Below are 26,956 nucleotides of genomic sequence, written 5' to 3'. Positions count from 1 at the left end.
ACCCTTACTTTTTGCTATATACCAAAATCAATTAAAAATGGATTAAATACTTAAACATAAGACCTGAAACTATAAAACTCCTAGATAAAAATACAAGGGAAACACTTTGTGAGGTAGGACTCGCAAAGACTTTATGAATAAGACCTCAAAAGCACAGGCAACAAAAGAAAAAATAAAGAAATGGGATTATATCAAACTAAAAAGCTTCTGCACAGCAAGGCAACAATCAAAGCAAACAGAGTGAAAAGACAACCTACAGAATGGGAGAAAATATTTGCAAACTATGTTATCTGACAAGGAATTAATATCCAGAATATACAAGGAACTCAAACAACTTAAGAAGAAAAAAATAATGATCCAATTAAAAAATGGGCAAAGGAACTGAATAGACATTTCTCAAAAGAAGACATACAAATAGCCAACAGGTTTATGAAAAAATGATCAGCATCACTAATCATCAGGGAAATGTAAATCAAAACCACATTGAGATATCATCTCACCCCAGTTAGATTGGCTTTTATCAAAAAGACAGAGAATAACAAATGCTGGTGAGGATGTGGAGAAAGGGGAACCTTTGTACACTGTTGGTGGGAATGTAAATTACTACAGCTATGGAGAACAGTATGGAGGTTTCTCAGACAACTGCAGATAGAACTACTATACGATCCAGCAATCCCACTACTGGGTACATACCTGAAGGAAAGGAAATCATCACGTCAAAGGGTTATCTGCACTCCCATGTATATTGCAGCTCTATTTACAATAGCCACGATAAGGAACCACTCTAAAAGTCCATTGACAGATGACCGGATAAGGAAATGTGGTATATATACACAATGTAATACTACTCAGCCATAAAAAAGAATGAAATTCTGACATTTGCAGAAGCATGGATGAGCGTGGAGAAAATCACGTTAAGTGAAATAAGTCAGGCACAGAAAGAAATACTGCATGTTCTCACTCATAAGTGGAAACTAAAAAATAAAGAAGGAAACAACCATCATAATAATACACTGAACTTTCAGAAGGAGAGAGAAGAACTGTGATTACTAGAGGCAGGAAAGTGGGAGTGAGGGGGAACAGCAAGAGATGGTTTAATGGACACAAAAGAGCTACTTAGGAAAAATAAGTTCTGCTGAAGTACAGTCGAGCTAGGCACCTATTATTAACATTAGTTTACTGCATGTTATCAAATGACTAGAGGAGAGGAGATAGAATGTTCTCAACACAAAGAAATGATTATGTTTTGTAATGATGAATATGCTAATTATCCTGACTTCATCATCACACATTGTACACAGGTATTGATTCTCAACTCTGTACCCCACAAATATGTATAATCAATTACATTTTGATAGAAAGGAAAGAAAGAAAAAGAAAACTGAGGGACAAAACAGGATGTAAAAATACAACTCCATTTTTGATTTTTTTAAAAAATCGATTATAGTAAACTACACCTAGAAAACATCTGAAATCATGTATACTCCATTGTTAATGATGGCTATCTCCAGGGTTGAATGAGGAGGATTTTCACTTTTCTTCATTATTTCTGAGAGATAAAATGCTATATAGAGCATAATTTGAAACAGAAAGTAAAATTAGGATAAATTTCAAAGTAAATCTTTGTTGCAAGCAGTAAAAAATAAATAAAATGGGATGCTACCTGTAAATTTTTACTTTGGAATGAGTTGTGGTTTATGTGTGATCTATTATGCCACATGGTCAACTATTAAATATGTTTCATGGTGTTTTTAAAAGAATGTGAAGTCAATCATTGTAGAATATTCAAGACTATTCCCATATCTGTCAAATCAACCTCATTGCAGTAGTCACTTGTTTACATCCTTTTTTCTGCCTACTTGATCTTTCAAAGATTAAGAGTAGTATATTAAAATCTCTTACTATAGTAATGTTTTTGTAATTCTGTCAGCTTCTCCCATTATTTTTATTTTTAATGATAAATCCTGGGTAGTATGTTCAGGAGGGCTGCAGCCAGGCTATCATAACTCTTGGAAAGAGTCTGCCGAGAGTCGCTTTCTAAACATTTGATTTCCTTCGTTGAACTCTTAGCGTTCTTCCAGTTCCTCTCTCAAAAATTTAAAAAAAAAAAAAAAAAGGTTTCTAACTTAATCTATAACTTAGAGCTAAACACTTTAAGAATTTGATTTAAAAACCATATATATGTATATATCATATATACATTATAGTGTTGAAGCATAGTGATTATTAGCTCCAACTTTGCTAATTTAGCAAATCGAGCAATTCTCAATTCCCAAAGACAGATTTTTTTTTGTTATGTACTTTCAGTCTTATTTTTTTATTAAAAAGTCCATTTGTAAGGCAGAAAGTTTCAAGACGTGGTATATAACACAGATTGTAGAAATAATGACAAACGTGATTGTCATCTGGTCCTTCTTGCCAAATCTCTTTTGGCAACACAAAATCTTATGTTTATATCGGCTCAGCTCACTTGGACTTGACTTAGGAAGCAGCGCATTTTCACACGGTAATGCCTCACTTGTCAGACATGCTCCATGTATGTCTTCTGGGTGAATAGTTTTCTAGATGATTGGAGCTTTACCTGTTAAGCACCACTTTTAATAGACACCTCTTTAAAAATGTATGACAAATAAACCCAAACTCAACTAAATGGATAATGTTGCTAAAAATAGCCACTGTGGTAAGCATCTAGGTGGTGGGAATATGGGTGTTCACTGTAAAACTCTTTCAACTTTGTTGTATGTTTGAAATTTTTACTAATAAATGTTGGGGGCAGGGGATATCACTTTGGGTGGCCATGCCACCGTTTGTCCAACAATTTTGTAGTTACTCAGAAAGCTTAGTATGTGGAGTGATTGAGGTTGTAGCTCTGGAGCCAGACAGCCTGGGTTTTTGTCCAGCCTCTGCTGCTTCCTAGTTGTGTGCCCTTCAGGCAGTAGTTACTGCACTTCTCTGAGCCTTGTCTTTCTTGTCTGTAAAATGGGAATGATAATAGTACCTCCTCTTGGGTTTGTTGTGAGAGTGAGATGAAAGCACTTCCTATGATAGTAAACACTCAGTAAGCCTTGGCTGTTGCTGCCACTGCCCTCAGCACTACTCTTTTCTAATTGCCTGTAATCGACAGTGACCCATTCAAACAACAGTTAGCAGCATTACCCTCCTTCGTCATTTATTTGAATGATAATTTGGGGCTCATTTGAGACTTAATTTTGAATGACATTGGGACTATTTCCAAAAATCAAATATATCTTCATGTTGTCCACTTCTCAGTTTTAGTAAGTAAAACACTGGCAACACAATTTATTTCCGTTTTCCTCAGTGAAACCCAGTCTCCATCACAAATAGCAGTTCTGGCCCTGTCCTCAGACGCTTATGCCAGGTAGGTGGGGCCCTGCACTGGCATGCTTCTGAGTACTGTGGCTGCCTGGTCTTGTGGTGAGCTTGTGCTCTCTTCCTTTGTGTTGGTGCTTCTTCCAGCTGGTGGGTCTGCATCTCTCTTACCTGTCTCCTGCCAAACCTGATGTTCACAGCTCTTTCCATTCACTTTATGCAGGGCAGAAGTAAATGTTACCAACGTGAGTCAGGAAGTATCGCAGAATGACGTCACCTGATTGAAAACTTAAAAGTGTGAATGATGACCTCTTCTACAGAACTGAGTGCTGTAACTTTCTGCCCTCTACCTTTCTTGGGCTCAATGTCCTTTTAGTGGTTTTTAGTACATATACTCAGAGTTGTGCAGCCATCCCCACTATCTAATTTTGAATATTTTTATCACCCCACAAAGAGACCTCGTACCCCCTGCCCTCCACCCCTGGAAATCACTAATCTGCTCTCTGTCTCTATGATTTGCCTCTTCTGGACACTTCATATAAATGGAATCATGCAATATGTGGCCTTTTGTGTCTGACTTCTTTCACTTAGCATAATGTTTTCACGTTCATCCATGTTGTAGTATGTATCAGAACTTCATTTCTAATTTTTATGCCTGAATAATATTCCATTCTATGGATATATTACATTTTATTTATCTATTCATCAGCTGATAAACATTTGGGATGTTTCCAGTTTGGGACTGTTATTTGAATAATGCAGTTATGAACATTTGTGTGCAAGTTTTTGTGTGGACATGTTTTCACTTCTCTTATGTATATACCTAGGAGTGGAATTGCTAGATCTTACGGCAACCCTATATTTAACTTTTCAAGGAACTACCTGTGTTTCAAAGTGGCTGCACTATTTTACATTCCTATCAGCAATGTGTGAGGACTCCGACACATCTTCACCTACACTTTTTACTTTCTTTCGTTATAATTGTAGCCATCCTAGTAGGTGTGAAGTAGTATCTCATTGTGGTTTTGATTGGCATTTCCCTAACAACTAATGATATTGAACACTTTTTTAAATGTGCTTATTGGCCATTTGTACATCTTTGGAGAAATGTCTATTCAGAAACTTTACCCATTTTTAAACGGGGTTATTCATCTTTTTATGGTTGAGTTGTAAGAGTTCTTTATATACTCTGGATATACCTCAGATATATGATTTGCAGATCTTTTCTCCCATTTGGTAGATTGTCTTTTCACTTTCTTGATGGTGACCTTTAAAGCACACATTTTCAGTTTTGGTAAAGTCTAGCTTCTCTGTTTTTTCTTTTGTCACTTGTGCTTTCAGATATTCTATTTGATGTATTCCATGACTTGTCTGAAAAATCTGATTTATTCACTGGGAACATAACTGTATTATTCTCAGTTTCCCTGATTTGGAATTATAAAGCATTTGATTTAAAATGTTTGACAACTATACAAGGGTACTTCAAAAGTTCATAGAAAGATTTGTATTATCTTTTAATTCTATTTTTTTAAAATTTTTTATTTTATTTATTTATTTATTTATTTTTTTAAAAGATGACCGGTAAGGGGATCTTAACCCTTGACTTGGTGTTGTCAGCACCACGCTCAGCCAGTGAGCAACCGGCCATCCCTATATGGGATCCGAACCCGGGGCCTTGGTGTTCTCAACACCGCACTCTCCCGAGTGAGCCACGGGCCGGCCCGATTCTATTTTTTTATGAACTTTTTGAAGTACCCTTGTATATAAAGGAGCTCAGACATGTTGATACTATTTGAGCTAGTAAACACATTTCTGTGTACTTAGCCTCAGGAAGTAATTTGATAGAAGAAAAACATCCAATATGTCCAGAGATGTTTATTTCACTGTCATCCATGCAAATGGGATGCTGTTCAACAGCTGGGGTGGGTGGGGGGGGGATGAGTTAAATCCATTGTGGAACATTATTAGGCATCTATCAAATGTTATAATTATGAAGCTTCTATAACAGAAAAGTTTATGATGTAATTCTCAGTGAAGAAAACACAAGTGTGTGCTCATTATGATTAAAAAAATATATAAAATCTTTGCACTAGATGGAAGGGCATACAAAATTATAGGTAGTTTTATTTATTTTATTTTGCTGGCTGGTACAGGGATCTAACCTTAAACCTTGGTGTTATCAGCAGCACACTCCAACCATCTGAGCTAAGCAGCCAGCTGGTAGTTTTATTTTCTTAAATTTCATTTAATATTGGTATTTTGTCTTTACAATTAAAAACTAGGTAAATGTGTGCATGACATTTCAAATTGATGGGAGAAATGTTGACAAGTGGTTATATCTGGGTATATATTTATTCTTAACCCAAATTTTTAAATAGCAATTATTTTTATCATCAAAAAAATAGTTTGCTGTGTTTGTTTACTAAGAATTTGAATAGAGATATTTTAATTTTCTTTACATTTTTATATCAAATCCAGACACTGATAATTGGATTCTAGTATTAGAATTACTATTATTTTAGTCATTGCAGCATTATCATTTTCTGAAAAGAAAGGTAGTGAAGATTATGGTGATACATTAGTGACAGGGGTCCCAGAAGCACTTTTCTCAAGGGATCTCATGAAATTATTATTATAATCATTTTACATATAAGAAAATAATTAACTCAGCTTTTGAAATAAATTTCAAACAGATCAAAGATTTAATAGTTTTTTTTTTTTAAGGAACAATAAAGGCAACAAAAGAAAATTAAAATGAAAAATAAAAAAGCAAGCCCCATACAAGGTTACACATAAGATGCACACCCAGGGTGAGGCCATGCTTTGAGCTGTTGTACCAGAGAGAGAATGTACAGCTTGTTGGGCCACAAACTGGTTCTGTGGATCCCCTGACCCTTCAACCTTTGGCTTCATCTGAGTGACAGTGGTCTGGGGTATAGCCAGTAACTGTGAGGTGATTCCTTTTCTGTGGCTGGAATAGATGTGGTACAGCAGCAGACAGAGAAAGGCCACGGAAAGAGGCCAGGCTCTTCAGCAGCCAGTGTTCCTGCCCACCCCACCCCTGCCATTCACACTCAGTGAACTTTGTCTCTGGGCCAGGAATGGGAGAGACAGAGTCATCATCTTGTTCTCGTATGTGGGAAGGCTATGAAGAGAAAAACCCTGTTGGCCCAAACATTTAAACAAGAATTACACTGGGATCTTTTGTTCTTGCTCTGACATGGTCAAAATGAATTTGGAGGTCTAAAAGAGGGTGTTTTTTGTTTATTTGTTTTGTTTTGTTTTGAATCTGAGTTTCTTAATGCAAGGATAGAGAGGGGGAAAGAAACCAAGAAACATGGCTTAAGTCTGTCATACAGTACTGGAACCTCGCCAGGTCATTCTTCAGGGGATATTTGCATTGCTTCATTTTGTTAGTGTGTAGGGGACTCCTGACTCAGAGTTCATTTCCAAGTTGCTGATGGAACTCCTTGTGAAAATACCTAGAAGGCAAGCAGTAGAGGGTGTCTGGGTAGCTGAGAAATATGCAGACAGAGCTTAAGAGATCTTAATTTTTTTTTTTCTCTTCTTCCTCAGATTTATAGGGAAAACCTGCTTTCTGCAAACAACTGAAAGAGCTGCCCTTAGAAACTCTTTTCTTTGGCCCTCATGGAGTAGCTAGAACTTGTACTCTGAGGCCATTGGTGGGACAAGCTCTTGCCTGCTGATCACCCAGAAAAACTGTCACCATGGCCAGCAAGAGGAAATCCACCACTCCGTGCATGATCCCAGTGAAGACTGTGGTGCTGCAGGATTCCAGTACAGAGGCCCAGCCCGCTCAGTCCTTGCCGGAAGGGCCCCAGCAGGATCTGCCCCCAGAGGTGCCTGCCACTAGCAGCGAGGCCGCCCAGAACTCCAGCAGTACTGAAGGCTCTGCATTGGCCAACGGGCATCAGAGCACTTTGGATGGCTATTTATATTCCTGTAAATACTGTGATTTCAGATCACAGGATGTGACCCAATTTGTAGGACATATGAACTCAGAGCACATAGACTTTAATAAAGACCCAACTTTTGTATGCACTGGGTGCCCTTTTCTGGCAAAAAACCCTGAAGGGCTTTCCTTGCACAATGCCAAGTGTCACTCAGGGGAAGCCAGCTTTGTGTGGAATGTGGTCAAGCCAGACAATCATGTAGTCGTGGAGCAGAGCGTCCCCGAGAGCACCAGCACTCCTGACCTAGTAGGAGAGCCCAACACTGAAGGGACTGATGGACAGGCTGAAATCATCATTACCAAAACTCCAATCATGAAGATAATGAAAGGCAAAGCTGAAGCCAAAAAAATTCATATGCTCAAGGAGAACGTCCCCAGCCAGCCTGTGGGTGAGGCCTTACCAAAGCTGGCAGCTGGAGAGGTAGAGGTGAAGGAGGGGGACCACTCCTTTGTCAACGGGGCAGTTCCAGTCAGCCAGGCATCTACAAGCTCCATAAAACCCCCCCATGCCACCAATGGGCCCCTGATAGGAACAGTGCCAGTCTTGCCAGCTGGTATAGCACAGTTCCTCTCCCTCCAGCAGCAACCCCCGGTACATGCCCAGCACCACACCCACCAGCCACTGCCCACATCCAAGGCCCTTCCCAAAGTAATGATCCCCCTGAGCAGCATTCCAACCTACAATGCAGCCATGGACTCCAACAGCTTCCTGAAGAACTCCTTCCACAAGTTTCCCTACCCCACCAAAGCTGAGCTCTGCTATTTGACTGTGGTAACTAAGTATCCAGAAGAACAGCTCAAGATCTGGTTCACAGCCCAAAGGCTCAAGCAGGGTATCAGCTGGTCCCCTGAGGAGATAGAGGATGCCCGGAAGAAGATGTTCAATACAGTCATCCAGTCTGTACCTCAGCCCACAATCACCGTTCTCAATACGCCCCTGGTTGCCAGTGCTGGCAATGTCCAGCATCTCATCCAGGCTGCTCTCCCAGGTCATGTTGTAGGACAGCCAGAGGGCACCGCAGGGGGACTTCTGGTCACTCAGCCACTAATGGCCAATGGGTTGCAAGCACCAAGCTCATCTCTCCCCCTCACAGTTACATCTGTCCCCAAGCAGCCAACTGTGGCACCCATTAACACTGTGTGTTCAAATACAACATCAGCTGTGAAGGTGGTCAATGCGGCCCAGTCACTCCTCACGGCATGCCCCAGCATAACTTCCCAAGCCTTCCTTGATGCTAGCATCTACAAAAATAAGAAATCTCACGAACAGCTGTCAGCTCTGAAAGGGAGCTTCTGTCGGAACCAGTTCCCAGGGCAGAGTGAAGTTGAGCATCTGACCAAAGTGACTGGCCTCAGTACCAGAGAGGTGCGGAAATGGTTCAGTGACCGGAGATACCATTGCCGGAACCTGAAAGGCTCCAGAGGCATGATGCCCGGAGATCCCGGCTCCATCATCATTGACTCTGTGCCAGAGGTGCCCATCTCCCCATTGTCCAAGGCCCCTGAAGTGACCTGCATCCCGGCAGCAGCTACACTAGCAGTGCACCCTTCTGCCAAGCGACAATCTTGGCACCAGACTCCTGACTTCACACCAAACAAATACAAGGAGAGAGCACCTGAGCAACTCAGGGTCCTGGAGAGCAGTTTTGCACAAAACCCCCTGCCTCTTGATGAGGAACTGGACCGCCTGAGAAGTGAAACCAAAATGACCCGAAGAGAAATTGATAGTTGGTTTTCAGAGAGACGGAAAAAAGTGAATGCTGAGGAGACCAAGAAGGCTGATGGGAATGTCTCTCAGGAGGAAGAAGAGCCTGCTGAGGGTGAGGGTGGAGAAGAGTGCCCAGCCATTGAGCTGAGGGTCCCTGGAGAAAATGGTTCCCCAGAGGGGCCCAGCAGCCGCACCTTGGCAGAGCGCAAAGTCAGCCCCATCAAAATCAACCTCAAGAACCTGCGGGTCACTGAAGCCAGTGGCAAGAGTGAGCTTCCAGGGCTGGGTGCCTGTGAACCTGAGGACGATGGGCCAAGCAAGCTGGCAGAGCAGCTCCCAGGAAAAGTGAGCTACAAAAAGACAGCCCAGCAGCGGCACTTGCTGCGGCAGCTCTTTGTCCAGACACAGTGGCCCAGCAACCAGGACTATGACTCCATCATGGCCCAGACAGGCTTGCCACGACCAGAGGTGGTGCGCTGGTTTGGAGACAGCAGGTACGCCCTGAAGAATGGCCAGCTGAAGTGGTATGAAGACTACAAGAGGGGCAACTTCCCACCAGGGCTGTTGGTCATTGCCCCGGGCAACCGGGAACTGCTGCAAGACTATTACCTGACACACAAGATGCTGTATGAGGAAGACCTGCAGAACCTCTGTGACAAGACCCAGATGAGCTCCCAGCAGGTCAAGCAGTGGTTTGCTGAAAAAATGGGTGAGGAGACCCGGGCCATGGCAGACACAGGCGGTGAGGACCAGGGCGCTGGTGCTGGTGAGCCTGTGGCAGTTCACAAAGGGATGGGTGACACCTATTCAGAGATGTCTGAGAACAGTGAGTCATGGGAGCCCAGCGCCCCTGAGGCCAGCTCAGAGCCCTTTGACACTTCGAGTCCCCAGGCTGGACTTCCACTAGGTAAGGAGTACATGGGAGCCATGGCTGTCCTCTGTGGGTGAGGAGAGGATGCACTCCTGAGGGGCACCTGCTATCTCTGAGGCTATCTGGCAGCAGGACTAACTGCCTGGCTGCTTCAGGATGGCTGGCAGCAGAAGCCATGGGAGCATAACATGACAAAGGGTTGAGAGTTGTTTTTTTGTTTGTTTTATGTTTTTAAAAACCTGTGCAGGGGAAAGAAGATGGTGAACATAAAGGGGTCCAAGCTTTTCTAGCCATTTCTTAGCAATAAGAGAATAAGTAAATAGGTCAAAACATCATTTGAATCAGGCAGATCCACAACCACTGGGTAGGAGAGAGCAATAAGATGTTAAAGGAAATTCAACTGTTCCTTTTGGTGAAAAAAAGGAAAGAGAGCCTTTAATTGTCCTTAGATACATGAAGTACTTTTTTCCAACGTTGAAAATCCTGTCTTGTGTTTCTGTCATTCTTTCTTATGTACCAGAAATGTTTATTGTAATGGAAAATCACCTTCCCTCTTGGACATATACTACAGGATCAGAAGCTTGAATTTTGCTCCTCAGTTTCTCTGGACCATGGTATTTTAATATTTGAAAGTAAAATTTAGGAGATGATTTTATCATTTAAGACACGGTTTTCAAGCCCCAGACAAGTCACATTACTGGGTGTTGATTTCTATGTTCTTGGTCCTTGAGTTCCTAGCCTCTGCCTTTCCTCCCTCCCCTTCTATATTTGTCTCCTCATTAGAGGCCCCATCACAGGGCAGCCAGAAGCTCGGGTGGGAGCCAGGAGGAAGGAGTGATGCAGCAGCTGAAGGGATTGTGGTTCCAAAATGGCAGCCCTTATATTTCCTGGATGTTGTTCCATTGTTTCCATAAAATAGCTGAACATTGTTGTTATTTGTTTATTTTGGCTCAACAAATCCCAGCTCTTCCACCCCAGTTGCTTTCTAATTAAGACCTCTAAAAAGGACAAAGTTCTTTTTCTTTCTCTGAATATTTTAAATTCATTTGAACATGACAGTTTTGAAAAATAGGTCTGCTGTTGTTTCTTCACACAGTTAAGGAAACTGAGACTTCCAAGTCTCCCGATAATTTTTAGGGGGAAGGGTGCCATGTTTTCCATCTGTTTAGCATTTGCAGAAAGCCTATTATTTTCATGCTCTCATATTAAGGTGAAATCCAGGTCTGCAAAGCAAACAGAGCAAACACCTGGTGGAGTCAGCAGTTAGGGTGTGAGCACAGGGGGCCACTGGCTTCTTGCTGGCCTCTCCAACTCTGGCCATGTTCTCACTGGGGCAAGAGTGGGGGAAGATACTTCTTTCTTCCAGGCTCTATAGCTCATAGCCTGCTTCATGAAGTGGCTGATGGCACATCCTAGAGTCAGAACAGCATGGGAGGGAGATTTCTTATAGCTGGTTTAACCTTTTCAGTACAGAGCAGGTTGTCTCCCCTCTATCACCTGTAAGGCTTTGTGCAAGTTGGGCTAAGTGTCCCTACGTTGTACCCAGCTCTATACTTCTCGTGATTTCCACTAGCCTGGGGTGTCATGCTCAAGGATGTTTGAATAAGTTTGTTACAGAAGCTAACCTGGAAAGAGTGACATCAAGGAAAACTGCAGATTAGGAAGCACCAGGAATCTGTTCCTCTTCCAGAGCATCTATTGAGCTGGGAGTAACCATCTGAAGCAACTATTTTAGAATTCTGAGTCTAGCTGAATGCAACATCCAGGGTAGGGCTTGATGGAGAGACTTGTAAATTTTGGCGAATTTCTATGTTTTACATAGCATCTCCCTGTGCCCCAGTCCTGCAGCAGTCAACCAGGGTGACTGTGACCCAGGTTCCTGGTGGGGTTTGTTGGTGCCAGGGTGGGCAGTAACAACCTTGTCTTCCAAAAGTCAGGGTTTTGTGTTTTGATTGCTAATTGCTGCATTTCATCACTGACCAGCTAGCAAAAAGGCTGGTCACTGTTTCAACACCTGCTGCCACCAGCCCCCCATTCCACCCCCACTCGCAGGCTGAAGCAGCTTCCTAGCCAGAGGAGATTTAAAGGGACAGTACCCTTTTATTCTCTTTTCCCTCTTTTGATGAGCCAGTCATTTAAGGAAATCTTAGGTCACTGGCTGACCACAGAGATAATAGAACAGAAACTTCAGTGACCCTACACCACAATGAATACAGTTTGCAAAAATAGTTTGGAAAAGTCACAAACAGATGTCTCCAACCCTCAACAAGCAAAAATCAGCAGTCCCTGAGGCATGAGAGAATTATATTACCAGTTACCACAACATAATACTCAGAATGTACCGTTCTCAACAAAAAAGTACAAAACATAAAAAGAAATAGGAATGTGTGGCCCATTCACGGTGGGGGAGGCAGTGGGGGGGAAAGAATTTGACAGACACCATCCTTGAGGTAGTCCAGACAATGAAATTATTAGTCAAATACGTTAAATCAACTGTCTTAAATATGTTCAATGAGCTAAAAGAAACCATGGACAAAGAACTAAAGGAAATCAGGAAAACTATGTATGAATAAAATGAGAATATCAATAAAAAGATAGAAAGTATAAAAAGGAACCAAACAAATTTTAGAGCTGAAAAGTACAGCTACTGAAATGAAAATCTTGCTAGAGGTGTTCAACAGAAGATTTGAGCAGGCAGAAGGGATTAGTGAATTTGAAGATAAGACAATTGAAATTATCCAAAGCAGCAGAAAGAAAAAAGAATGAAGGAAAATGAACAGTCTGAGGAACCTGTGGGACATCATCAAGTATAATGATATATGCATTATAGAAAATCCCAAAAGAAGAGAGAAAGGGAAGAAATAATATTTGAAAACTTTCCTGATGAAATACATGAATCTACACATCCAAAAAACTCAATTCCAACTAGGATAAACTCAAAGAGATCCACATCAAGACACATTATATTAAAATTGTCAAAACCCAAAGACAAAGAGAATATCAAAAGCAGCAAGAGGAAAGTAACTGAATCTTCAGTAAAATTAACAGCTGATTTCTCAGCAGAAACCATAGAGGCTGAAAGGCACTGGAATGAGATATCTAAAGTCCTGAAAGAAGAAAAAGTATGTCAAGCAAGATTTCTATGTCTGACAAAACTATCCTTCAAGAACGAAAGAGAAATTAAGACACTTTCAGAGCAACCAAAACTGAGGGAGTTCATTACCAGTAGATTTGCACAACTAGAAATACTAAAGGGAGTATGTCAGGCTGCAATGAAAGGATACTGAACAGTAACTTGAAACCATAAGAAAAATTAAGAACACTAGTAAAGGTAACTTTATAGGGAAATATAAAAGCCAGTACTATTGTACTTTTGACTTGGCTTGTAACTTTTCTCTTTTTCCTATATAATGTAAAAAGAAAATGCATAAAAAATTACACATCTATGTTAATGGACATATAATGTAGTATAGGAGCAGTGTCTGTAAAATATCAAAACTAAGTTAGTATTAAATTAGATTGTTATAAGTTTAAGGTATGAATTATAATCCCCAAGTTTTAAAAATACAACTTTTAAAAATACAGAAAAGGAAAGAAGGGAATCAAAATAGTACATTGCAAACTATCAAATAAATATATTTTAAAAAAGGAAGTAAAAAGGGGGCCGGCCTGTGGCTCACTTGGGAGAGCGTGGTGCTGATAACACTAAGGCTACTGGTTCAGATCCTATATAGGGATGGCTGGTTAGCTCACTGGCTAAGCATGGTGCTAACAACACCAAAGCCAAGGGTTAAGATCCCCTTACTGGTCATCTTTAAAAAAAAACAAAAACAAAATAGTAATGGAGGAATTGAAGAATCAAAGATGTATAAGACATACAAGAAACAAACAGCTAAATGGCAGAAGTAAATCATTATCAGTAATCACATTAAATGTAAATGAATTAAGCTCTTCTGTTAAAGTTAAAGATTGGCAGATTGGATTTATAAAACAGGATTCATCTGTATGGTATCTACAGGAGACTCACTTTAGATAAGAGGACACAAAGTAGATGAAAGTAAAAGGATAGAAAAAGATATGCCATGCAAATAATAATCAAAATAGAGCTAGGATGGCTATATTATCATCAGACAAAATAAACTTTAAACAAAGAAAGGTTACAAGAGACAAGGATATTATGTATTGATAAAAGATTCAACACAGCAGGAAGATGTAACAATTATTAACATATATATTCCTAATACAGCCCCAAAATATATGAAGCAAAACTTGACAGAATTCAAGGGAGAAATAGACAAGAATAGTTGGAGGCTTGAATTACCCCACTTTTAATAATGGATATAAAAACCAGATGAGAGATCAATAAGGAAACAGAAGATTTGAACAACACTATAAACCAATTAGACCTAATAGACATAAACAGAACACCACCCAACAACAGCAGAATACGCAGAATACACATTCTTCTCAAGTGCACATGGAATGCTCTCCAGGATAGACCATAAGTTAGGCCATGAAATGAATCTTAATAAATTTTTAAAACTTGAAATCATACAAAGTGCATTTCCAATCACAATGGAATGAAACTAGATGTTAATAATAGAAAACTGGAAAATACACAAATACGTGGAAGTTAAACAACATGCTCTTAAAAAACTAATGGGTCAGATCCCTGCACTGGCCAGTTTCCAAAAAAAATAAAAAATAAAATAAAAATTGTGTGATACAAGCTACTTACAGAGAAGTATAGAAAACATCTCTGTGCAGGATAAAAAAGGAAAGAAAAAAGAAAAAAAAAACTAATGGGTTAAAAAAAAAATAAACAGTCTAATAAATATACATTCTTTTATATTTATCCAGATAATTATCAAGCCAAACAAAACAATACTAATGGGTCGAAAGGGAAATCATGAGGGAAATTACAAAATACCTCAAGGCAAGTAAAAACACAGTATACCAGAACTTATGGGATGTAGCAAAAGCAATCCAAAGAGGGAAGTCTACAGCTGTAAATGCATATGTTAAAAAAGATCTCAAATCAATAACCTAACTGAACACTTTAAGTAACTAGAAAAAAAAAAAAGCCCAAAGCTAGCAGAAGGAAGGTAATACAGAAACATACAAAAAAATCAATGGAACAGAGTTGGGTTTGTGGGCTGGCTGGTTAGCTCAGTTGGTTAGAGTGCAGACTTATAACACCAAGATAACAGGTTTGGATTCCTGTTCCAGCCAGCCACGTCCCCCCAACCCCAAAAGTTGGGTCTTTGAAAAGGTCAACAAAATTGACAAACCTATGGCTAGACTGACCAAGAAAAAGCCACCAAAAAAATATTGTTAGAGCTAATAAATGAATTTGGCAAAGTTGCAGGATATAAAAATCAATACACAAAAATCAGTTCTATTTCTATACACTTGCAATGAACAGTATGAATGGAAATTTGAAAAATCCATTTACAGTAGCATCAAAAAGAATAAATGTTTAGTAATAAATTTAACCAAGGAGGCAAAAGATGTATACACTGAAAACCACAAAACGTTGCTGAAAAAAATTAAAGATGACCTAAACAAATGGAAAGATATCCCATGTTCATGGACTGGAAGACTTCATATTATTAATATGATGCTACTACCCAAAAAAATCTACAGATTCAATATAAAACCTATCAATATGAGAATTTGGGTTGGCCGGTTAGCTCAGTAGAGCACAGCCTCGTAACACCAAGATCAAGAGTTTGGATCCTTGTACCAGCCAGGCAGCCCCCCCCCCTGCAAATCACATTGATGTTTTTACAGAAATAGAAAAATTAATCCTAAAATTCATATAAAATCTCAAGGGACCCCAAATAACCAAAACAAATTGAGAAAGAAGAATAAAGTTCAGTATTCACACTCACTTTTTAATTTCAAAGTTTAGTACACAGCTACAATGATCAAAACAGTGTGGTACTAGCATAAAGAGAGACATTCAGACCAATGGAATAAAGTGAAGAGCCCAGAAATCCTCACGTAATGGTCAATTGATTTTCACAGGGGGTTCAAAGACCATTCGGTGAGGAAAAGACAGTCTTCAACAAAATGTGCTGGGAGAACTGGACATGCAGAACAAAGCTGGACACTTACCTTATGCCATATACAAAAATTTACTAAAAGTGTATCAAAGACCTAAGCAAAAAAGCTAAAACTATAAAATGCTTAGAAGAAAACACAAGTGAAAATCTTCCAGACCTTGGATTAGATAATGGTTCCTTAAGAATAATACCAAAATCATAGGCAACAAAAGAAAAAAAAATAAATCAGACTATATCAAAATTTAAAACAGGCTATCCAGTTAGCTAAGTGGTTAGAGCATGGTGCTGATAATGCCAAGGTCCAGGGTTCAATCCTTTACTGGCCAGCTACCATAAAATTTTTTTTAAAAAAATTTTGTGCATCAGAGGACACTTAAGAAAGTGAAAGACAACCCACAGAATGGGAGGAAATATCTGAAACTCATACATCTGATAAGGGGATTCAGAATATACATCTAGGACTCCTACAACTCAACAACAGCAAACCAATTCAAAAATGGGCAAAAGGTTTAAATAGACATTTCTCTAAAGAAGATATATAAATGACCAATAAGAACATGAATGCAAATCAAAACCATGATGTGATACCACTTCACACTTACGATGTTGATTACACACAGAGAAAATAACACGTGTTGGTGAGGATGTAGAGAAGTTGGATCCCTTGTACATTGCACTGGTAGAAATGCAAAATGGTATCACCACTTTGGAAAACAATTTGGTGGTTCTTCAATAAATTGAATATATAATTACCATGCAATCCAGCAATTTTGCTCCTAGGCATATACCCTGAAGTATTGAAAATAGAGACTCAAATAGATATTTGTACACCAAAGTTTGCAGCAGCATTATTCACAATAGCCAAAAGATGGAAACAACCCAAGTACCTATCAACAGATGGATAAACAAGATGTGGTATATACATACAATGAGATATTATTCAACTGTAAAAAAGAATAGAATTCTGATACAGTCTACAACATGGATGGACCTTGAAAACATGCTAAGTGAAATAAGCTAGACACAAAAAAACAAATACTGTATGATTCCACTTATATGAAGTATCTGAAATAAGCAAATTCATGGAGATAGAAGGTAGAATAGAGGTTACCAGGGATTGGAGCAGGGGAAGTGAGGAGTTATTGTTTAATGGGTATAAGATTTCTGTTTAAGATAATGAAAAAGTTCTGGAAATAAGGTGATGGTTTTGTAACATTTTAAAGTACTTAATGCCACTGAATTGCACACTTAAAATAGTTATAATGGTAAATTTTATGTGTATTTTACCATGATTTAAAAAAAAGGGGCTATCTTGGAGATGGGATGAGTGGGTTTGAGTCACAAGCATTGGTTCCCCTCAGCTACTAAATCCAACACAAAGTGAGGTATTGGTGTCTTTGGTGGGACAGAGTAGGAGTGGCAGGGGGTGATCCTGCCATTGTAGCATTTTCCTCTTCTATCTGAGGCAGATAGCTGTGGGTACAGGACAGGCTTGTCTGTTTATCTGCACCTGGTTTCTCATGGCTTTCTCAGCCAGCCTCAATGCCAGGGCCGTATTGTACGCATCGCAGATGACAGACCTCTCTGATCAGTCTCACTGACTTTGACTTTATGGTTGCAAGTTATAAATGAAGTGAAGACATCAGTGGATACATATCAGAAACTAGACCCAGCTGTTATTATATTAGAACAGTGTGTTCTGGAGAACCAGGAGGGAGAGGGCAGAATGAGGCATTTTAGTCCTCCAAAGAGGACTCTGGAGGTGGCAGTAGTGGCCTGGAGAGCCAGGCCCGGGTGCACAAGGACTAGAGGGTCCAGAGAAGCCAAGCTGCTGCCCCAGCTGCTAGGCCTGGGGCTTGGCAGGGGTCTCTCAGAGAGTCTGAAAGCCTTGCCACATTTAGCCAGCATCCTGTCCTTATCCAACATACTCTTTTCCACATTACATCAGGCTAGAAAATGGGGGAGTGGCTGGCAGGAAGGCATAGCTCATGGAATTAAAAGGTCCCCAGAGCCAGTGACACCGCCCTGCCAGAGGACCAGGTTTCCCTGGAGGCTGTACAAGTGGCTACAGCCGTGGAGTGACAGGCATGTGTTTCCTCCTCAGAAACAGATTGAATTCGATCCGGTTACTGTGAAGGACTGGCCAGTCTGGGATGCCGCCTGCCACGTGGAAGGGCCAAACCCAACTCTCTGCTGCCACAGGCCTTTCCATGCCTGGCTGCTGGGCACCCGGGAGAGCTTCTGGAGGCCTCAAGACAGCCCAGAGCCCGTCACCACCCTCGGCCTACCCACCACCAAGCAAGCAGCAAGAATGGGTTTCTCCTCAGTTCTTCCTCCCCAACGTAGGACCTTTCCTTTGCCTTCCAGTGGATAAAATAGTTCAGATTTCATATTCATAGACACAGAATCAAGTTTTTAACATATACATCTGCCTATATACATTTAATAAAACATCAGATTATAAACACTTCCATTACATAGAAACTTTGGTTAGCAAAGCAGTACATTGTCCTTTACGTCATCTCTGAAAGTGCCCTGTGTCTGTTCTCTGGGGATCGTTGGGCCACACAGGCCCCCTACTTTCCCCAGTGAGGCAAGGGTTACAGGCACATTCAGAACTGCAGCTGAAACCTTGGTGCCCCTTTGCATCCCTCAGAGAAGCAGAACCTTTGAAGAAATCTGTCTCCACTGATCAATGACCAGCCACATCTCATGCCAGGCTTGCCTTGCCTGCAGGCCCATCAGTGCAGAACCCACTGCGACGCTCAGTTCAGAAAATGGACTGGCTGTGGGATTAGTGTTGGAGGCTTCCCACACTCTTCAGTTGTTACCGTAATTCTGCTTTTTCACAGGAATTTGAATCGTGGACCATACCTTTTCAGTTATATCAACTACAGAAATGTTTGTTGTTAAGCCTAATAGACTGACCTATGTGCCTGCTCCCCCACCCCACCTTTTAAAAAAATCTAGACAAGTTGAGAGAGAGCGGGAAATGAGGGTGGGGACATAAATGGAAGTATATAGCCACTACCTGTAGCTTTGGCCACCAGAGTTTTCAGTGCCCTTTCTCCACACTCACCTCAGAGCCTCCTGTGGTTTGGAAAGAACACACTGACCTGGTAGTAAGTGAGGAACGAAGGGATTTGGGGGATTTTCAGAATTATCACAGCTGGGATGGTCTTCAGCACCTCTAGAGACCTGCACATGGGGCTCCTGGCAGAACACCAGAATGCTCCTGGCCCCCACACCAAGGGCCTGGCTGGTGTGCTAGACACATGCCCTAAGGGTGCTGGACGTCACTGGACAGGTCCTTGTGAGGATGTTTTTAAAACTCTGTATTTATATCCCCAAACTTGGAAACAAAAACTCTTATCTACTTTAGCCTAACCCTCATATCTTTTTTTGAGTTGAGAAAATCACAGGAAAAGGTGCCTTTGAAACACTGAAAAACTTGCTTACAGAGCTGTACTAAATGGCAAATTCCCTATTTCTTCAAACTGGCTGCCCTGAGAGCAGGACGTAAAGAGGGACAGGTTAGTCCCTTGTAGCTCTGCTCACCTTTTAGAAACTACCTGCTCTCTGAGAACCAAGCCACAGGTACCAGCGCCTTGTGAGCACACTCCTCCTGGGGTCTGCGCTGGGTGAGAGCATTAGGAAACCCCAGAGAGGGGACAGGGGCTTTGGGCAAGAAACACTGGTGGTGTTTTAGGCACTGTTCTTCTCCCCTACCCCCCCGGGGAACTGGACTGGCCAGGGCACCTTGCTGGCTGGGCTCCAAGGAAGAGCATGGTGGCAGCACTTTCCACCTTCTAGGAGTGGGCTTTCTTTGGAAACTAAATGCCCTTGAACCATTGTTCTTTTCAAGTGTCTTCTTCTGCCCTCCTTGTCCCAAAAGGGACCACTTCTTATTTGTCTCAAACAGGGAACTTATGAGTACTTGGCAAGTTTTGCAGCCTATTTTTGTATCCCTTCCATTTTGGGAGTGAAGCTATTTGGTCCCAAAAACCTTTGAGGAGTTGCCAAGATTGGCAAGTGATTGCTTTCCTTCAGAGGACAGACACCTGGAATTTTTCCTTTAGTGTTTATGTACATGCAGACTAATTTATATATACACACTTATACATTACAAATACTTGTTTGAAACTTTACTTGTAAAATGTACATCTGATGTGTACACATGAGGAACTTTGTGGCACGTGGGTGTTGAGGGAAGTAGCCTGTGTTGAAGGGAATGCCAGGGCGGCCCAGCACAAAGCCATCTCCACGTGTATGAGAAACCACCCAGTGCCTCGCCTCCAGATCCCCACCAGCGTCACCACCAGAGCCCCGCATGCACTGGCCAAAGGGCTGCATCTGTAGAAAGGGTTTTCTTGGTTACTTTATTTGTACTGACAGTTACTTTGCAACCCAAACAGCAAAACAGAAAAAATAAGTTACTTGGTGGACAAGTTCATGCAGGACATAGAGAGCAAACTAGCCTTGGGCACCAGCTCATCTTTAGGTGGAAAAGTTACAGTGCTGCCTTCCCAGCATGTTTTCCGCACAGATGTTGGTTCTGTCCAACAGCCAGGGCCACGCCATGAATGGCAAGACCCAGGTAAGGGGCCCAGCAGAACTGACAGACCCTTCTTCCTGTGCTCTTGCACTGGAGGGAATAAGTGTGCTTTGTACCTTGTGCTTGAAAGAGTAAGATGATCAAAGAAAGATGATGCTGAGGGAGGCAGTCATCAAGCAGGCCCTTAAAGGGACATTGTAGTAGGTAGCCAGAGCTTTGGGCACAAAACGCTGAGTGTAGCCAACCAGGCACGGAGACACCCACACTAGCCCAGACGTTGGAATCGCATTGACAGAGGCAGGAGGAAAAGTGGGATGGCAGCAGCCATTGCTGTGGTTTTGCACACAGCTGAGGGTTAAATTCTGTGTTGTCACCTGTACAGTCTGTAGGCTGCAGAGTTGAGAGAGGTTGGTGGGGTTAGTCTCTCCTGAGGAAAAAGTCTATTTTATAAGGTGACTAATCTCTCCCCTCTTCTCTATATGCAGTTGGACTCATCAGAGAAAGTAAAATCATCTTTCAGTGTTTCTTGTTGCCTATGTCTTCTACCCGTTTGACTTATTATGTTTTTTACATGGAATTGTAGATCCAGTTCTAATAGGCAAAACCAGATCACCATTCTGATAAAGGAAATTTGAGTTTATGATACATATACTTTGCATATGTTGATTGCTTGTTTTACTTTTTGACTATAGAGGGGCTTTCTGATTTTGGGAGGGGGGAGTGTCATTTTCAGGAGTCTTGGATTCCTGAAAAATAATGTCCTAGTTGGATGGCCTGCTAGCACTTTGAGGTATGGTAGTGACTGGATGACTTAGAGCTCTTTCTTTTGGCCAAGTGATGGGTGGCTGTTCAGGTGGACCAAAGCACCTCCACCCAAGGACCCACACACAGCTCTTGGGAAGCAAAAGGAGGGAGCTGGGCAGTGCTGGGTAGTGGTTCCTTGTGGGCTCCCATGTGTACTAAAGATTTTGTCCCTAGCTGGCCTTGGGAGGCTGTCCCACCAGCAAGTTTCAGTGTATTCTCCAGGTGCTTGTGGATTTTATTCTGCTCAGTCAGTGGCCCAGTGACAGGCACTGTGTCCCCTCCCTCTCTGTTCTGCTGGCTCTGGGAAATGGCTGCCTTCTGTGGAGTAGGAGTCAGCCTTTCCTGTTATATGCTTGGCTTTCTGTGCACATCTTCTCTCAACTCCCACTTATGCTGTCCCTGTCTGGGGCCCTGTTGCTTCTTGTCTTCCTAGTATCTTCTTGAACCAAAATCTTCAGACTGGAGCAGCTTTGTCAGCTCAAACATTAGCCCATGTGTATAAAGGCACTTTGCAGGAGAGGAGAACCAGCCAAGAAGAAAATCTTAAATAAAGCCAAACCTGGAGTTTTGGTTTCTCCTAAATTTTTTCTTTTCCTTGCTCAGAATTTACCTGGGAAAGTTTATCGGTTTGATTCAGCTTTTGCAGAAGATGTACTTTCGTCTTGTTTAAATCTGTATACATTACATTCATTTGCAAGGCTCAGTTGTATGCTGGAGAAGAAAAATCCTCTCAATGCATGAAGGTCTGCACAGCCAACCCATTGGGCCAAAGCCAGCAGCCTGCCAAGGTCAGGTGGTTAACAGGGCTTCGTTCTTCTCACTCCAGACACAGAGCCCTCGCCTCAGGGTCTCTTGACCCAGCTTCCTTCTCTCCTTTTCCCTGAGAGCACAGGCCCCTCCCAGCCTTCTTGCCCAGACCTTGGGGGCTGTCTCTTTATGGTTTAGGAAGTACCTGGTCTCAGAAAGGCTCCAACACATGGGCAAGCAGGGAATTGTGGAGCTCAAGCCTCCTCCCTAAGCTAGGCTTCAGGTGCCATCTGATATACCACTGTGAGGTTCTCTGTAGCCCGTTTAAATGGGGCAGGGGCCAGGCTGATGAGGCTGTGGGAGACCTCACTGACAAAGAGAACTGCTTTGGTTTTGGCACAGTGACTAGATGGAAGCAGCCATCAAGGTGGTGCTTGGCTTGTACCCACTCCAGGTCTAAGTCCAAATGGGACCAACTGGCCTTGGTTAGAATTTGTTTCTGCTGGAATCTGTATGTGTCCCCAGTGCCAAGTCACACTGGGCAGGGTAGGGTGGCAGAAGGGTAGCTCAAGATCTCTCTGAATTGCCCCAGCATCTGCACTTAGTCGTGAAGTAAAAGAAGCACATTCAGAGCATTTGGCCTTAGGATCAAGAGCCTGCTTTTTGGTTCTTCAGTCCTGAGAGCTCAAGACTAACCAGCCATCCTGTGACCTGCCTGCAAATCTGACCTCTTCTTTGAATGGGGGCCCAGGCCTTCACCTGACTGGAGATATGACAGAAGAGTTTCATTTTAGCCCTGGATTAAGCAGGAACCACCCTTTCTAACTGCCTTAGTCTGGAGCAGGGAAGGGAACCCAGGCCTGGAGATGAGACTAGGCAGACCCTGATCACCCTGTGGACAAAGACAAGGGCAAGCACCTGCTTCCTTGATTTTTAAAAATCCTATCTTTAGATTTACAGGACTGCAAGTATCACAAAAGATGTCTAGATAGTACTTTGTTGTCATGAGCCCCAAAGCTTTTGCAGCACTCAGAATCTGGCCCTTGTTGCTGCTCCTGCAGGAGCCAGGCAGAGCAGAGGGAGGAGGGAACACAGGGAGCAGGGTGGCCACTCTGGTCATCTGCTCTTCTTGCTGCCTAGTGTCTTCCCTCCTCTCCACTCAGGCAGGTGGCAAGCCAGGGTACTGGAGACAAGCCTGAGTGTTTACCTGACATTAGTGCCTCTTCCTTCAGACTGGCTTGCGTGTGTGTGCACGGGCACATGCGCACACAAATGGAGCACCTGTATTCCTGAATGAACAGCTTCTCTTGGTTAATGCTTTTTAACTGTTCCTTTCCATGATAAATGGAGGATTCAAATTACTCAATGTGACTGAAGTTGAAGATGAAATGTCTAGGATTAAGGTGTTTGAGCACTTAATATAGAAAGCTACAAGTGCTTGGTCTTTCTCAAGAGTCGAACTGGAGTAGAAATATTAACAGGGTAAACATCTACCATGTGATACCTATTAATCCTCTAATTTGTGTTTAAAGAGAAATCTTGTCACTCTTCCTTGGTTCCTGCCCATACAGCTGTCTCATTCTTGCACTTTGCTTGAAATGGGGCCAGAGCCCCATGTGAGTGGGGACAGCTAGCACCCGCTCCTCAGTAGGGACCCAGCATGATAATCAGGCTGCTCCCAGTCAAACTGGGTGAGGGCCAGGGAAGAAGCGGTCATCCCTGTGTGAGTCCCTGCTGCGCTTCTGAGCAGCTGCTTTGTTCAACTGTGGCAGGAGGGTCACACTGTGCCATAACTGTTATTAAAGAGGGAAAACACGCCAACCTTCCTCTCCTCCCCACTGGCCATTGTTCATTGAGAGCTTTACTGAGCACAGCCTTTGTGGGAAGTCAGGGAGGTTGCCAATGGCCGGCAGATCCCTTTCTGGCAAAGTCCTGATTCCTGGTTTTCTAGCACCCATTTGTATTCTGGTCTTCAGTGCAAATCCCCTTTCCCCTGTGGACTGCTAAGAAGTGAGACTGGGGAATGACCATTGAGCAGTTTCCTTTTGGTGCACTTCCTGTCTCCCAGAGACGGCTGAAGAAGTGATCATCTTGGTGCTAAGTAAGAGGCAACTGCCCTGTTTCTGTTTGTCCAGAAACAAACTGAAACTAACTGTTCAAGAGGGTCCCACCTCCTGCTGTGGCCAAGCAGGAGACCAAACCAAGAAAATGTCACATACTACCATTTAGGCCTGGGTAGAATGGTAATTCTTTACCTGAGGTGAATGTTTTAACAGAAGGATGGAACTTGACTTTCATTTGGACTGTGGTTGTGCCAAGGCAGGAGGAATGGGGTTGCCCTCTTTGGGCTGAGTCTCCAGGCCTCACAAGATGCTGCTATTTCTAAGATGCAAATTGCACATTTCCTAGATTTTGTATCTGTGGTTTTGGATAAGGGAGTCAGGGACAAACTGTACAATTTGAAATGGGTCTCAATGGTACTTTAAACCTTTTGATAGTTCCTAAATAAAAACATAAATACATTGCACATCTGCTGACTTATTTTGTGGGAGAGTCAGGAAAAAAACTAAAAACACTTCACATCTGATTTATCCTGTGGGCGAGACCAACCTCGAACTTGGATGAGTGAAGCAGTTCCCCTCAGCTCACTTCAGAGAAGTTCCAGTTCACCCGTTTCCTGCACTGCTGAATGCACTCTAATGGCTTCACCGTCAAAAAACTGTTATGTTTTAGAAATTGTGCTAAATGGGCCGAGCCTGTGGCGCACTCGGGAGAGTGCAGCGCTGGGAGCGCGGCGACGCTTCTGCCGCGGGTTCGGATCCTATATAGGAATGGCCGGTGCACTCACTGGCTGAGTACCGGTCACAAAAAGACTAAATAAAAAAAAAAAGAAAGAAATTGTGCTAAATAGACAAAGGCTAACTGAGTCAAACCTGGAGTCATCGGGTATCAGGTGAAAGACACTGGCGAGGAAAATGATGACAAGCAGACCTTATCAGTTGCTAGTGAGGGGTTGCACAAGGATCCAGGGGTCTTCTGGAGGAATCGGACTAAAACCCCAAATTTTAAGACCCAAAGCAACTGAATGTTGTCAGGGTGGCCCTAAGGGACCCTTGAAATAAAATCACCAGGGCAAAGACACATGAAAGCATGACAGTGACTCTGGTCCTCAGGGAGACACCAGGGCCTGTTCTTGACTGGACCTTCCAGAGGCCAACTCAGGACCTGAGGAAGCTGCTGTGTTGAGTAATAAGCCAATTCTGTGGGAGCTAGACCAAACCGGTGTGAAACCGTGAGGCCAATCAGCTGGACTCCATGGCGGGCACAGAGTCAGAGTGGCTCACCTGGGACACACTGAGTGGAGCTAGCAGTAGTGGCCTACAGGGGGTTGCTGTGGCCTCCAGGCAGAGAAAGAATGCCCAGACTGACTCCTGGACATGAGTACCCTGGAGATTATCAAAGGACGACCCAGGGAGGAGAGGACTGTTAGGCTGGGTCAAGGTTGATCCATTTAATCAAAATGTGAAAGAGGCATGACCTTTTGTTCACTAAGCTCGTTTGGTGGGATAACCTGATGTTGTTTTTCCCCTCAATAGAACTGATATGGTCAGAGATGATGGGCTCAAAGACAAGTGAGTTTCTAGCCCCAGACCCAGCCCTCAGGTGATGTTCAGGATCTGCCTGGGCAGCAGGGAGGCCTCTGCCCTTTCTGCTCACGGCCACAAATACTTAATGGCAATTGTTTCCTCAACTGAGGTCAGAATCTGCTCCTGCCTTCTTCCTACAGGGCAGCCTTTAGTCCTGCAGCAGAAGGCAAAGCACCCCCAACCTGGTAGGCAATGCTGTGTGTGCAGATGTCCACTGGGTGGAAGCTGGTGAAAGGGAAGGTCTGCCACTGAGAACCGGGTCTACTTGTCCCTGGTCTGCCAGCCAGTGAGGTGACAACAGGAGAGTCAAGAGTCTGCAAGGGAGCCAGTCACTTCTCTTTGCCTGTGTCCCTGGTACCACTGACTTCCTCTCCCCCGGCCCTGCTCTTTTGGTTTCCTTTACCACAATCAGTGGTTCTCAACCCTAACCACTCATTCAAATTACCTGGGGAGCTTCTGAACAATACCTATGCCAGGGTCCCAGATAGGACCAGATAGGTATTTTTCAGATGCTCCCCAGGTAGTGAGAACACGCTGCCGGGGCTGACTCCACGGGTCATGTGGAAGGCAGTGCTGCCCAAGCTGTAGCACTGTAGGGACAAAGCCTGCATGCATGGGGTGAGACAAGCAACCACCAGATGCTGTGACATTCAGCCCTAAGTGAGGGTCTTCCCCACCAACAGACACCCCGCCTTAGTTGGGCCTCCTAGGTCAACGATAGTCTGTCTGGAGAAATCTGAGACGAAACTCATCTTTAAATTTGCTTGACCAAGGGTTGACGTTTCTCCACTAGGAAGAAGGATAAAAACATCTGCAGTGAGCGGCAAAGGCAGTGTCATCAAGAGCCCAAAATAGGCAAGTCCATGAAGCTGCCCTAAGGCAGGCTGTGCCTCCCCCAGGTCATGTTCCAAAAGACACTTGTTCAGTAAATGGAGATTTGTATTGTTGAAAATTAAAGTGGCCACTACCACCAAGCCAAGGACATCATATGGTGACGCAGGTGACCCTAACTGAAGGGCCAGCACAGACCTCTTCCTTACTTGGTTAGACAAGCTTTCCCTTCAGGCCACAAGCTGGAGTGGGAAATCATGGATCATGAGAGCCTGAGTAAATTCCCTCCACCACATTCTTTTGTGTGGGAAAGGACCGTCCTCCTGTTGATGAACTGGGACCGTGAAGATACAAGAAGAAAGTTGTGGGGCCAGCAAGAACCTGAGCACTATCACTGATACTGGCCGTCACATCTAGTTCAG

At 42.9% G+C, this 26,956-nt stretch overlaps 1 protein-coding gene across 4 annotated transcripts in view; it reads left to right on the top strand.

Moving 5' to 3' along the window:
• The window catches only part of ZHX3 (zinc fingers and homeoboxes 3), a 127,520-nt gene extending 102,988 nt beyond the window's left edge, over positions 1-24,532 (top strand). For all 4 annotated transcript variants that reach the window (XM_063093840.1, XM_063093830.1, XM_063093848.1 and 1 more), the window contains 2 exons: positions 6,907-9,918; positions 18,055-24,532. In XM_063093840.1, the coding sequence (XP_062949910.1) occupies positions 7,059-9,918; positions 18,055-18,065 (2,871 nt within the window). In that variant the 5' untranslated portion in view covers positions 6,907-7,058 and the 3' untranslated portion in view covers positions 18,066-24,532. The remainder of the gene's footprint in view (positions 1-6,906; positions 9,919-18,054) is intronic.
• The last annotated feature ends 2,424 nt before the right edge of the window (positions 24,533-26,956 follow it).

The sequence above is a fragment of the Cynocephalus volans genome, chromosome 1 (genome assembly GCF_027409185.1).
Source record: "Cynocephalus volans isolate mCynVol1 chromosome 1, mCynVol1.pri, whole genome shotgun sequence".
Taxonomy (NCBI): domain Eukaryota; kingdom Metazoa; phylum Chordata; class Mammalia; order Dermoptera; family Cynocephalidae; genus Cynocephalus; species Cynocephalus volans.
Note: the sequence above shows the minus strand (reverse complement) of the source record. Positions and strands in the feature narration are given on the sequence as shown.